Raw genomic sequence first — 14,197 nt, forward strand, 5'->3', positions numbered from 1 at the left:
ACCCGATCAGCAGATTCTTCAAACTGACCATGCACTTCCCAGTCCCTCACCAACGCGTGTCCCTCTGTGTTGAAAAACATCTCCAATTTGCTTTTGTCGGCTAAATTTTTTTGTATAACCGATATTAACGCAATTTTTTTAATCAGCGACCAAGTACTATGTCTATGCGCCGAGCAAGTCACGCAGGAACCTGGTATTCTGACAATGGTACCGTAAAAGCGCGTAGACAAAAATGTTTTCTGTCTGATCTGAAAGCAAACTTTTAATATTTTCTATGGTGAAAATACCGGTGTTTTAAAATTACTTACATTTCTTGTCACTCTCGACACTTCTAGCCCGAACTCTTAATCAGAAGTTAGAAGAATGGTTATCTAAAGCACACCCTTCGTGTCGACCAGCCAAAGCTATAATAGCACCGTAAGTATAGAATGAGATCATTCCGAAGTTCTTCTGAAACAGTTGATTGAAGAACGACCCTTTGTGAATTAAAAGTGATGTTTTTTTTTCTTTCATGAAGACATGCGGGTTATCAATACTGTGGTTCTTGTGGAGCTCATGCCTACAGACAAATCGATCCAAGTAAAATGTAAGTATACGGTGCTGTGTCGACCGTGGCCTTGTAAATAGTCTCGCGCTTTTTAAAGGCGGTGCATTATAGGGGAAAAAAATTATGTGAACAAAACTTGCATGAATATTCATGTTTACTCCTAAATTATGTACAGCAGGAAACAACAATATAAGCTTCAATAGACTTCCGTTCTCAACAGACATTCATATACTTGAGGTTGTTCATTCATTTAAAAGGCTAAGCGAGGTTGTAAGATTTTTGGTCCATGAATATTTTTTTCTCCATGAATTTTTTTTTCTCAGTCTCATTATGTACATAAAGTTCTCCTTACTGAGTTGCATACAAGCTTTTATGGGTAGCTTTGAGAATGTGAAAGTTGATCAATCGCTAAATATACACGCTGTACTATGACACAGTTAATTTGTTTTGTAGGCTTTTGACTTTCAAGTTTGAAAATGTCTTGTTTTAATTTATTATGAGAAATTGAGTGTTAGTCAGAAGAGGGAGTTGACAGCTGTGTTGCTATTATGAAATTGATTTAAGGGCCTGCTGCAATATGAAAATCTCACTGCACCAAATTCAAATCCACAAAATTAAAGCAGTGTACAGTTCATGAAAAGGGTGCAATGTATCTTTTTCATCCGGTCAGTTATCAAGAAAATAATTTCAAATTTATAGGTAACAATTTTATTAAGCATCAATAATTTACCAACTTGTTTAACTTTGTCTTTGTTGTTAATATCTCTCCACTGGCTTAGGAAAAAAATTAAGTAGTATCAAGTAAGAGTTTACTGTAGATATGTAAGTCACACCATGTTACAACATACAATTTGATCAGATTAAATATACAATTTTCCAAATTTAATGCTAAGGGGGGTAACCCTGCAATGGACTAGCGTCCCATCCAGGGGAGAGTAGAAATACTACAAGTCACTTCATGCTACAGAAACCGTAGTTAAGTGTACCGGCCTGATGGGCCATTGGCTCGTAAACAGACTTTACCCTAAATACAATTTCCCATGTACACAAAGAAGTCTTGTTGAAATTTTCAATGTAAACCATGGAAGAGTAGACTCCCTTTTGGACTGCTTGTGTTATATGTAATTAGCTGTTAAGAAAACCTTTTCATCGTGTGTTATTTTAATAAGTCTTAGGCATGTTGATATCAATTCAAAATGTTCTATGTTTGTGGTTATTGCCGCCTGTCGTTCCCCCTGTTATTAGATGGCCAATTTGTATTCAGTAATTTTTAAGTAACAGGTATAACTCTCTAGGACCTCAAATGAAACTAGTCTATTGATATTTTGATATCAAAGAGGGCTGTAAAAATTTAAATGAAAAGTATTTTACATCAATGTACTGTTTTTTTTTGTTTTGTTTTTTTTAATACAACAAAGGATACACTTTAATTTTGGAGAGAGTGTTTGTCAGTGTTGCTTCAGTGTGGTGATAAAAATTCTTAATTAGAAGGCCCTGTTTTAGAGCACTGAATAGTGACAATATGTCTTTTTGGGAATCCATGGGCCTAAAAAGCTGCTTGTGTTCAACAAATTTATACTTTTAACCCTTTAAATCCCAAACTTGGTTAACATGAAAATTCTTCTTATAATGTGCAGGTGTAATAATGAGTAAGGTAATATATATAATAAATGTAATGATATAATGAGAATACTCAAACATATCAGATAGAAGTTGTCATCTTGATGTAACTCTAAATTCTGATAAAAAATTTATAAAGGAAATGTGTGGCAGCTCGAGAGGAGAATTGATGTTCAGATCTTGAGTGGCAACGGGTTAATATAGGAGTGGAAGCTCTCATGAGGATGTTCCCTCTAAATGCAAAGAAGGTGTACATAACTGGAACTGGTTCCTCTTAAGAATGGCTCTGCTCTTCAGTTGCTAGCAGGGCTCCAAGCTAGTTTTTTTTTAAAGTTGTCATTTGGTGGCCTGAAATACCTAAATTAAACGAGGCTTACCTGTAAGGTGAAGTTTGATTGGGATTCTGTGAGTCATTGGTCGGGAGCGAAGGAGTCATGTGAGAAGGCGCACGAGCCTGGGAAGATCAGTCTTTAACAGATGTGAGCACTTACACCCAGTCATGGGCGGGTTAATAACACATGGGTGGGCACATGACTCCTTCGCTCCCGACCAATGACTCACAGAATCCCAATCAAACTTCACCTTACAGGTAAGCCTCGTTTAATTTAGGTATTCTGTTTCGTCATTGGTCATTGGTCGCTACGGAGTCACGTGAGATTTTAAAGCAGTGTGAGTGCGAACTCAAACATAACAATGATTTATAGCAATATGAACCTGCTTTAATAACATTCTCTCTTAGCCATCAAAACATACAAATATAAGACACTATCTTAGGTGTCCCTACATACAGCTTTAAGGAGCTCAGTTCCGAAATTCTCTCGAGGTTCCACTGGTTTGATGTAAAACTTAGTAAATGTGGGCTCCTGGGACCACCCCGCACTTTTCATAATTGTGGCGATAGATATGCTGTTTGCTTTTGCTGCAGATGTAGATGCTAATCGAGTGCTGTGTGCACTGTACTTCGAAGTGTCAATTCCAGCATCAACCAGTGTAGCCTTAATCCATCTGCTTATTGTATCAGGGGAAACAGCTTTATAAGGCTTAGAGTAACTAATAAGAAGCTGCTTTACATTACCTCGAAGAGTATCTGTGTGCTTCAGATATTGCTGAAGATGCTTTACAATACAAAGACTTACATCTGGTGCATAGGCCTGAAACTCAATACAAGCTAAATGTTTACCTGGTCTGGAAGTTTTTAACAATGAGTTAATGGAAAACACAGCCTTTTCAGAACTTATTTGCATATAATCAATTGATAATGTGTGCAGAGTCTGGCGACGCTGTCCCGAAAGCAACGCCATCAACATAACCACTTTCAAAGTCAAGTTCTTAAAACTAAGTTTCATAGGTGGCCCAAGCTTAGCCAGATAGTCTAATACCACCGTGACATCCCAAGTTTCTTGGTACCTTGGGAGAGAGGGTCTGCACTCAAAAATTCCTTTGTAAGAAACGATAGACTAGGGGATGCTGTCCAAAAGTGTAATGCTCTGATGTAAAACAAACAGTAGACAAAGCACACCATGCAGTGTTGAGGGCACTGTATCCAATCCCTGTGTGGTAAAGTTCTGCCAAGAAATTAATCCCATGTTCTATAGTTGCTGAAAAGGGATTAATCTTCCTTTGACAACAGTATTGTTCCCATTTAGTGATGAATGGTTTATATTGTTGTTTGGTGCCCTTTCTCCAAGACTGTAGGATGAGTGAGGTAGCTGATTCCGAAAGCCCTCTGCCTTCAAGTGATTTCCTGACAAGTGGCATATCAGAAGTGTGAGCTTCTGATATAGTTGATGCACCAAGTCTGGCTGTTGAGGTAGAAATAAGGTGTGTTTCTTCTTGGGGAGCACAAGGGGTTCCTGAACCAACAGTCTCATCACCAATGGCCACCATGGCTGAGTTGGCCAGCACGGCACAACTAACAGTCCTGTGGTCTCCTCTGCTTGTATTTTCTGTAACACTTTTGGGATGATACTAAAAGGAGGAAAGGCGTAAAAAACATAAGGTTTCCAAGAAATTGAAAAGGCATTAATAGCCATTGCTTCAGGGTCTGGTTGGTAGGCAACAAATGATCTTAGCTGGTAATTAAGCCTAGATGCAAATAGGTCAATCTGAGGCTCAACATGAAGTTTCTTAACAGCTGCGTGAAAAATTTTTCTGTCTAGAGTCCATTCAGTTTCTTTCCTAGATTTCCTGGACTCTGCATCAGCTAGTGTATTCTCTTTCCCTGGGATATGACTTGTGGTTAACCACATGTTATTGTCAAGGCACCACTCCCAGAGCGTACGGGTTAAATCATTTCACTTTCTGGAATGGCTTGTGCCCATTTTACCTAAATCTGACACAGGAGTCATATTATCAATTCGCACAAGTACATGCTTTCCTGATAACTCTTTATGAAATGCCTTAAGAGAAAATAGCACTGCAAGCATTTCAAGATAATTTATGTGATTAGAAGCCTCTTCTGGAGTCCAAGGTCCCCCAATCTTTGCATTATTGAGTACTCCTCCCCAGCCCTCTTTACTTGCATCTGTGTATAAAGTGGCCTCTGGCTGAGGAGGGCTTATAGGGTTGTATAATGACCTTGCTGAGTTTATCCACCACTGCAAATCACTGCGAGACAACTCAGACAGTTTCATAAATGCATCAAAGTTGCCCTTGTTTAGGCCCAAGGCCTCAGTTTTGTCCATGTCCAGTGACCTAAAATGTAAAGGCCCTAGACTTGCTGCTGGAAAATTTGATATGAGGAACCCAAGGGTTGATGCCACCTCTCTTACTGTAGGGTGCGGACACTCCAACAGCCCTTGACAGGTATGAATGATCTTTTCGGTCTTCTCAGAGGTTGGATAAACTTTCATTGTGATTGAGTCAATGATAAACTCCATGAAGGTGATTCGATGTTGTGGAACAAAGGACGATTTTTCAGGGTGGACAGTAAACCCAAGAGAATCAAATAATCTGAGAGTATCCAAAACATTTCTTTCACAGTCATCATAGTCATCACCCTGGAGATACGAGTCATCGATATGACTTGCTGAAAGGTGTCCCAGCTGTCTCAAATGTGAATATACTGGTTTTAATAATTTAGTAAACTTCCTGGGGCAAAATGCCAATCCATTTGGAAAGCAAACATATTTATACAGTTTTCCACGCCACTGAAACTTCAGGTATTTTTGGTCTGCAGTGGAAATAGGCACAGAATAATATGCATCCTTTAAATCTATGGATGCCATAAAGCACCCAGGTTTTACCATTTGTAAAACAGTATTAAGTGAGTCCATTTTAAAATGGTGGTATTGTACATGAATGTTTAAACGCTTGAGATTTAAAATCACTCTGAAAGAACCATCCTTTTTGGCCCTAGTGAAAATAGGAGAGATATATTCCCCTTTTTCATGGCTACTTGGGGTAATAACACCCTTAGCAAGAAGTTCAGCTATTTCAGTATCAATGACATGTTGTTTGTCTAAATCAAGGCTTTTCTTCTCTTTGGGGACTACTCTTTGATATGGAGTTCTGGTAAACTCGATTGGCTGGCCTAGTATCATTTGCAATATCTCAGGGTCTGAGGTTAAGGCCTGCCACTGATAATAATATTCTCCTAGCCCCCCTGCTTTAAAGCAGTGCGCCTTGTGCTCAAGGAACTGTAACATATTTACCTTGTTTGTTGTGATATCAGAGCATTTCACTGGCTGGATTTCTTCTCGGTTGCCTGTGGTTTGTAGGAATTGTGGTTGTGTGGCCGGTAAGACCGGCCCCTCTTCCCTAAAAAAGGCTTTCCATTTGAGTGAGAAGATTTGCTTTTCCAGCCATCGCTATGGTTGCGATGATATGGCTTTGCAGTAGTCGCATGGCCAATTTTGTTAGTTGCTTTGATATTGTTAAGCTGAGATTGCAGCTCATCTCCAAACAATAGACCCGTGATGGGTACTTGAGAGCCACACAACGAGGAATATTCGTTATTTAAGTTTGGTTTGATGGCGTCGCGTCGACGGTATGATAGGTCAATGTTTACATGGCCTAACAATGCCAAGGCATCAGCATTATGCGTGATTAATTTCCCCAATTTCTCAGTGAGAGCCGACGCTGAAGTCTTCTCAGGATCTGCACGGATAGCCAACAGTGTGTCAGTCGATTTCGCGATTGCACTACCGACTTTGACAAGTACTTTCTGCATGTTGGCAAGGCGTAAATCTGCGCTCCTGGTCACGTGCTTCAGCTTATTCCAGATCTCAGGGTTGACCTTTGGCACAGTTAATTTCTCGCAATTATCGGGTCGATTGTATTTCGCCAATTTTTCTTTTAATTTGGCTTCCTCTAACTTAGAACCCCATCGCTTATTGACAATATCCGCCAATTTCTGAGCTACTTTTGGGTCAGTTTGCTCATCCGACTCAAAGTCTTTAGCAATTTCATTGAGCAATGCGTCAGAGCTGCCCAGTTTTGGCGGGTCGCCATTGAGCGGGAAATTAAGTTCCTCAGAATCTGACTTCTCAGGGTCTGAATCTCCACTATCACTCATGGTATTAGTTGTAGGAGATGTTCTCCTCTTTTTTGTTGGTGTAGCATGGTCTTCTGGTGCGCCAGCTAACCGTTTCATTGTGTTTTCCATGGACGACATGGTAGAACTCATTTGGGTCATGGCCGACAATACCTCAGCAAGCACTTTGTCCTTACCCCGATGCGAAGAATTCGCTGTCTCGTTTTCTTCAGAGAGTAAATTTTCTTCTTCTACCGGTGAAAGAGGTCCCTTCCACTCATATTTTTGGCAGTCATCTAGTTTTCTCAGTGTCGAGCAAACACCGTCCGACCTTCCCAAAAGGATCATACACAACTGATCTTCCCAGGCTCGTGCGCCTTCTCACGTGACTCCGTAGCGACCAATGACCAATGACGAAACAGAATTATAAAATTAAAGCCAGAAATTTCATATTTGTTAAGGAAGAAATAAAGACTGAATAAAAAAAAAAAAGAAAAAAAAAGGGGAAAGGACTATTTGTACAATATGAAATGATACGCTGTGTGGTTGACCACGCCTCTTTTCTTTGAAATGGGCAACTTGGCTGGTAATGGTTTTGCAGTTGGGATTCAAATGACATTGTTAGGTTTAATACTCACTCAATCAAGGAGAAAAAGTAAAAGATGCTTCGGTTGTTAAAATAGCAGTCAGTACCAAAGAATATATTTAGGGAACAGTATGGTGAAGTTGAATATCGATGCTAGGGTGTACAAGGTCAAAGCCAGTGATATACAGACCTCTGAAAATTAACCTTTTTGAGGCCTTCACCCTTTCAATTGTTTTCTTTGTGTTTTTGTAGAAAGCGGATCTTTATCTTGGGTCCATCTCATCACATGTACCTGCCTGGCTGTGCAATAACAAGTTTATCAAAGTATGAAACTCCATTGTACAATCTTTCAATTGACACCGAGGGTAAGAGCAGTTTTCTTTGAAATATTAATTTGGAGCAACTGTTTTTGTCAATGTACCAGTTTGATTAATTTGTGTGTCTTCAATTATAGACAACTAAGCAAAAAATCAAGGTTTCCAAGGGAACTGAGTGAATACAAACATTTTCAATTTTTTTTCAGTAAATAGTGAACTGTTTGCAACAGGAGAGTTTGAGAAGCTCAGTCAAGCTGACGATGAAAAAGAGCACAGCATAGAGCTTCATTTGCCCTATATTGCTAAAGTTATGGAGAGGTGTGTGTAAAATTATAAATAACTGACTTGAACATTATAAAGATTTGATATCATAATTATATCCTGTTATTATACTGTTACTATAGGTTACCTGTGGCTTATGGCTTTAATATCATAATTATATCTTATTATGCTGTTACTCTGGGTTAACTGTGGCTTATGGGCCTTTGTGTTGTCAGCAGTCTGACAGTCATGGCAGCTATCTTGTTTTTGTGAATTAGGCTAGAGTTTTACTTTGATTAAAACCTAACTTTCAGGTCAATCTTCTAAATATTTACATTATCACTGTGAACTTCAAGCAGATTTTTTACTTTCGAAGAATCACTTCTTTTGTTCAAAGAATTGCTAAGGCCTAATATCAGAGTTGTAATCTTCCCTTTCCCCCAGTAGTTGCTATGTAATATTTTTATTTCGTGAATTTGATTTGATATCAACACGACACCCAACAGCTGATTACATCTTTCAATAATAATAATAACCTCCATTTGGCACAAAAATATACTTGGATATTTGTCCACAGACATCATTAGTTCTGGAAGCTTGCTCTCAATAAACCTGTCTCTTCTGAAGTCAAAGTAATCAGGGGATTACTTTTGACAGTGAATTGAAAATTTTTATAATATATGGGAATGATGAGGAAAAATTACTTGTTCCAACACCTTGAGTGGTCAAAATGGTTTTAAGATTATTGTTCTTTTGCTGACAGTAAAAGGGACCAGTTTAAGATTGTTCCAATTGTGGTTGGTTCATTATCAACAAAGAGCGAAGTTACATATGGCAAGCTTCTTAGCAAGTATCTGGTCAGACCAGAAAATTTGTTTATCATCTCTTCAGACTTCTGTCATTGGGGTTAGTACATTGAATCCAATTTTTCAACTGCTAAACAAGTGATAAGTGTTCTACATAAAGCCTTGCTTACTCCAATGCATTTATGAGATTATTCTTAAAAAAAGCTTGGTAAATGATGAATAAGGAAAAAGAAAACATGCACAAAATGTGCTGACTAAATTTTCTTCTTTTTAATTAATAAAAGTCTCTTGATACTATCCTCAACATCAAGAAGAATTATGCATTTCATATTTAACAATTATTCCACAAGCACGTGTTGGATATGAGATGATAGATAGCCAACGAGGCGCATAGCGCCGAGTTGGCTATAATTATCTCATATCCAACAAGCGCAAATGAAATAATTGTTTTATTAAAAACGCCCCCAAGAAATTATTATTTTGTAAGAAGAAACCAGATTTTTTAGCTCCCTTTTGATTTTAAGCTGATGCGGACGCTTACCATACTTGTAGATTATGGTATATTGGCTCATATACCATAATGGCTAAGCCAATAAAAAGTCTTGAATTGCATTATCCAGTGATCCAGTTTTTAATAAATTGAAAGTTATAATCAACATCTTAGAGGATGTTAATCTTAACATCTTAGAGGATGTTATAAACTTAACATCCTCTAAGATGTTAAGTTTATAACGTCTTAGAGGATTCTTTGTAGTTGAAGTGGCTAGTAATATAAAACATGAATAATATCCAACTCTGGTTGAGCAAGCTGTAACAAGCTTGCACAGTCTATCTGTGAGTTGTGTGCATAAAGAAACAAGATAAAACTGGGATTTTTACCTTTCCAAGTTTGCCTGAAGGACTTAAACTTGTCTGGTAAGGGTGATCTTTCAGGACAGTGATGGCAACTGTCTGTTGGATAGCCTTTGCCATGTATAGTGTACATGACTTTTTATTGCTTTTGTCTTCTAGGATCTCGATTTAATTACACAGTTTATGACAAAAGTTGTGGTCCCATTTATAAATCTATAGAAGCTCTAGATAGAAAGGTAATTTATGACTTAAAAGAAGCGATCACAGTTTTGCAACTTTTATTATGGAGTTATCGTTTATCTGTGTCATTATCATACTTAGATGTCCTTTCTACTGAACTGCAGTAAGTTTGTTGACAAGCTAGGCCACTCTGCATGGTTTGTATGTGACACCTGTTTCAAATTATGATAATTATACCTATTTCCTTGAATATGCACTCACTGCAGGTACTTATTTCAAGTTTTGGCTGGAAGTCAGGCTCTTAATCGAGGGGGGGAGCTTGTTAAGAAACTGTTGACCTGTAAGGATTCTGCTCTTGTTGAAACTTATAGACATAAGTTTAAAATAGAATAGCAACAGAAGCATGTTTTCTTTGAAAAAAAATACTTGCTATACAATATTCTTTTATCCAATTCTTAGGGTATGGATGCCATAGAAAAGCTTGACCCTGCCTGTTTTGTGGAATATCTGAAGAATTCTAGGAACACAATATGCGGTAGACATCCAATAAGTGTCCTACTCAATGTAAGTATTACAGCAGAACCCATATTTTTTTTTGTGAATTTAAATTAGTCACATTTGAGGTCAGTAATAACTTTTTTCTACAAAACACTGCGAAATTCCCATTGGAATTGAATTTGTTCCACTTCCCAAAGTTGTTGAATGTTTTAGGAAGTGTTAAACATAGATGGAAAGACAAACAATTTTGATGCTATATCATGGGGTTAATAGAGGCTCAACTGTTCAAAGCATTTAGATTCAAGCTGTTTAATATAAATTTTCAAGATCAAGTCAAAAGAGGCAATTTCTGTCGGTTGGAAAATTATGGAAACTAATATTTCTTTCATCATTTCAGCTTCTTAAGTTTAGTTTCTTGTCCTTTTGGGAGTGGCATAAGTTCATTTCTCAAACAGTGGCTGATGATCAAAGTCTAAAAGTTGTGTGTCTTTATGGAAATCTTCTTAAGGCTGCACTGGATGAATCACCGTAGATCTTTAAAAATAGAAATTCCAGAGAAACTGGCTTGTTTTTCAGTGGAAGGCTCTTACAATAACATCACTTTGTAATCCTGAAGCATTCCAGGGTTTTTCTTATACAGCGAGCTGTAACTCGATTCCCAGATTCATTAGACCCTCGGGACCTCGGGATTAAAAGCACGACTCTGGGAAATGTCTGACGCTGGAGTGACATGCGTGCGAAGGAGCTCCCCTACATGTGAGGCACCTCTGCAAACGCATCCGCGAGGCATCTTCTCACGCATGCCACAGATCTGTAATGCATGCCAGCGAGCTGTAATTGAAATCCCAGGTGTATTAGACCCTTGAGACCTCGGGATTAAAAGCATGACTGATTCAAAGTTGTGCTTATTTCATCAAGTGGAAGGGTGGTAGGTGTCACATAGCCAGTTTCCTACCAAGATTTTTCGGTAGAAAGCTATAAAAAAACAAACACTTGTTGGAAAAGGTAAAATTTTATTTCTGCCGCTTAGTTAGCCCAGTGGGTAGTGTGCTGGACTGTTGAGTGGGAGGTCGAGAGTTCGAGCCCCAGCCGGACCAACACTCAAGGTCTTAGAATAATTGAGAAGAATTTGCTACTTTTCCATAACATCAAGAAATGGTTAGATATTCTAGTCTTCTCGGATAGGGACGAATAAATGGAGGTCCCGTCCCCTGTAGGGTTGGGGGTAGGAGACGTTATTTCCCACACATGAGATTACTGTGTGATGGATGTCCTCCCCTGGGGTGGAATGGTGGGATGTACAGGCCCCCATTTAAACCTGAGCTTCAAGCTGAACTGGGCTGGCTTGTCTAAATATCGTAAATACATACATAAATATTATTTATTATTATTAAACAGAACGCGTAAGATATACCACAATATCACACCGGGAAAAATACGAACGAATAGCGGATTTTCGCAAGGCCTCTCAACGTTTTAAGCGTCGAACTGTCAGTGAAACAGATGTTTTAATTATTGTTTGTGATTGAAGGCACTTAAATACCTCCTCTCTTCCAAACAACATAAGAGTGAGCGGCTCGCTATCACATTTTAAGACCTGTATAAAGACATACCTTTTTAACAAATTTTACAATCAGACTACTCCTTACTGAGCTATTTAATTATGTAAGTAGTAAGTTAGGCCGCTAGATAGTTAGCTAGTAAATTAGTTGATTAGTTAGTGAGCTAGTTAATTGGCTAGGAAATTAGTTAATTTCAATATAAGTTTCAAGTTTTTTACTCTCATTATTACAGACTACCTTATTAGCTAGTTTCATTTACTCATGTTTTAGAGATTTTTACGGTTTTTTAATCTTATCGGTCCGATTTATAAAATTCTTGTACAGCGCTATTGGATAGCGATAGAAATAGCGCTATATAAATACTGTACTATTATTATTATTATTATTATTATTATTATTATTACAATACATACACAGATTAACTCCTCCTTAACTCCTTTGTCTCATGAAAGTAGTTGGTACTTCAGAAATGAGTAGCTGGCAAAAATGCCAACTTGCCGAGCTTCTGTAGAATACTACATAGCTCCCACCCTCCCTCCCTCTCTACCCCCTCCCCTCCCTCTCTCCCCCACCCCTCAGGTCTACCCATAATGTCTTCCGAACCAACCCTTAGGAATCTCTGCTATTCTGTAAGTTTAGAAAACCCAGCATTAACCACTAAACAATTGTGGTAAAATCCAAATGAATAAAGGCTGATAGTTTCTAAAGAAACTGTTTGGGGCTGCATCGGTGGGGGTAATGAAATAATTTGAATATATCAACAAAGTTGAAAAGGTAAATTGGCCACTGTTATGATTATAAAAGCTGACGTTTCGAGCGTTAGCCCTTCGTCAGAGCTCCAACGAAGGGCTAACACTCGAAACGTCAGCTTTTATAATCATAACGGTGGCCAATTTACCATTTCAACTTTGTTGATATATTCAAATTATAATGGTAAAATCCCTCTGGATTGTGTAAAATTACATCGAAACCAGTGTTAGAGAGGTAATTAGTTGAACTTTTCCTGTTACTGATTACAGGCAGTGGAGGTCATGCGACAGATGAATGGCGTAACCCATCCATGGGCATTGGAATTCATTCACTACTCCCAGTCCAATGCATGTTATCACATGGATGAGAGTTCTGTCAGCTATGCTGCTGGTGTGCTGCATCAAAAAGCACAGTGACATTAGACAAATCTAATTTCTTCGTAAAATATGCCTTTTATTTTTTCTCCTTATTCCAGAAACCTTTTTCCTTTGTAGCAGTCTCTTGTGTAGAACAGTCAGTGATATTATTGTTCAGGAGGAAGATATTATGGCATCATTTGGTATTCTCATGAGAGCCCTTTCTCTGTTAAACTGCAACTTTGTGTTTGTCTTAGCATCAAACTTACCCAGCTCTTATTTAGGCCTGCAGTTCTTTGATATCATTGTCCTTCTGTTAAGAGCCAAGGAGTTGATGAATGAACAAGTAACATCGTCCTCAACTCATGCTTCATTTTTTGCTTCCCATGAAGAATCCAGTGTTTTCAGGGTTTTACTTTAATTTTTAGTTGTGTGAGGCACCACAGAGGTTTGGTGACAATGTTTTGACATTAAAATCTTGTTGTTTAACATAAGAGACTGGCTCAGTTTCCTCTAGCAGCATGTCATTTGACTTTTTTGGCGGTCTTTCAAGTTAAATGGTTGACGACAAAGGGCTTTTGAGAACACCCATATTGTACGGTCAAAACCTGGTCACCAAACTTCTTCTGTGCCTCACCCAACTTATAATTGTAGTATCACTTGTTGGTGCCAAAATATCAAATATTCCAATTCCTGGACATGATTGAGACTTTGTGAAGAAACAGCATTTGCTTCATTTTCTGTTTTCATAATATTATGTAGTTCCTTCAAGTAAGCAAAATTATTTGCTTTCTGCCTGCTCAGAATTTTGTCCAACTCCTTGTTTATAACTTACTATGCTCCCCTGCTTTGATTAAATGTGGATAAAGTGGTTGAAAAAGTTAATTAAAAAATTGGAAGAACTATTGGGAAAAAAGTTATTTTCTTGGGTTTCATCATAGAAATTTTTGCACTATTTACTTCTTGGAAGTCTTGGTATTTTTGCAACTTTGCTGTGCTTGATTTTCAGTCATTTTTGGGTACATGTCGTCCTTCGTTTCCAGAATACTGCTCAGTTCTTTGTTGTCAAGGCAGCTTCTCATTGGATCTCGCAATTGATTATTTAGTGGTTAGAATTTGGTTCCTAAAGCATGATTTTGAAAGGGCCAACAATTCCCAGTAAATCTAGCTCTGAGAAAAGGCTAATGTTCAAAATGTCAGATTTAAGTGGCTAATTTGCATGATCAAATCAGTTGATTAACCCAAATTATCTAACCATTAGCTTAGATTGAAGAGATAATACAATATTTTTGAAGATGAACATTCTAATCATTCAAGTAAGAAGCTTGCCCCATGCAATTCACCCCAGTTAAAAGAAGGAAAGGAATTAGGCAGTGCACAATAATGGC

At 38.1% G+C, this 14,197-nt stretch overlaps 1 protein-coding gene and 1 pseudogene across 2 annotated transcripts; one reads left to right on the forward strand and one right to left on the reverse strand.

The window, feature by feature from the left end:
- The first annotated feature begins 37 nt into the window (after positions 1-37).
- On the forward strand, positions 38-13,012 carry LOC111328009 (protein MEMO1). The gene is made up of 9 exons (XM_022932348.2): positions 38-207; positions 336-417; positions 518-586; positions 7,480-7,592; positions 7,751-7,862; positions 8,569-8,711; positions 9,623-9,699; positions 10,103-10,207; positions 12,723-13,012. The coding sequence occupies exons 1-9, from the start codon at positions 159-161 to the stop codon at positions 12,867-12,869; spliced, it is 897 nt and encodes a 298-aa protein (XP_022788083.1). The 5' UTR covers positions 38-158; the 3' UTR covers positions 12,870-13,012.
- Positions 2,865-5,971, reverse strand: LOC148728114 (uncharacterized; annotated as a pseudogene). The gene is made up of 2 exons (XR_015988567.1): positions 5,821-5,971; positions 2,865-4,135 (listed from the first exon to the last, which is right to left on the reverse strand). The product of XR_015988567.1 is annotated as an uncharacterized LOC148728114 (transcript).
- Positions 13,013-14,197: the final 1,185 nt, after the last annotated feature.

This window comes from Stylophora pistillata, chromosome 6 (genome assembly GCF_964205215.1).
Source record: "Stylophora pistillata chromosome 6, jaStyPist1.2, whole genome shotgun sequence".
Taxonomy (NCBI): domain Eukaryota; kingdom Metazoa; phylum Cnidaria; class Anthozoa; order Scleractinia; family Pocilloporidae; genus Stylophora; species Stylophora pistillata.

Bases quoted from the DNA above. Each gene is read 5' to 3' on its own strand.
- LOC111328009 (XM_022932348.2), top strand. From the start codon at position 159: ATGTCTATGCGCCGAGCAAGTCACGCAGGAACCTGGTATTCTGACAAT. The intron at 7,863-8,568 runs GTGTGTGTAAAA...TTTTGCTGACAG, and splicing joins ATTGCTAAAGTTATGGAGAG to TAAAAGGGACCAGTTTAAGA. The intron at 9,700-10,102 runs GTAATTTATGAC...TCCAATTCTTAG, and splicing joins TAGAAGCTCTAGATAGAAAG to GGTATGGATGCCATAGAAAA.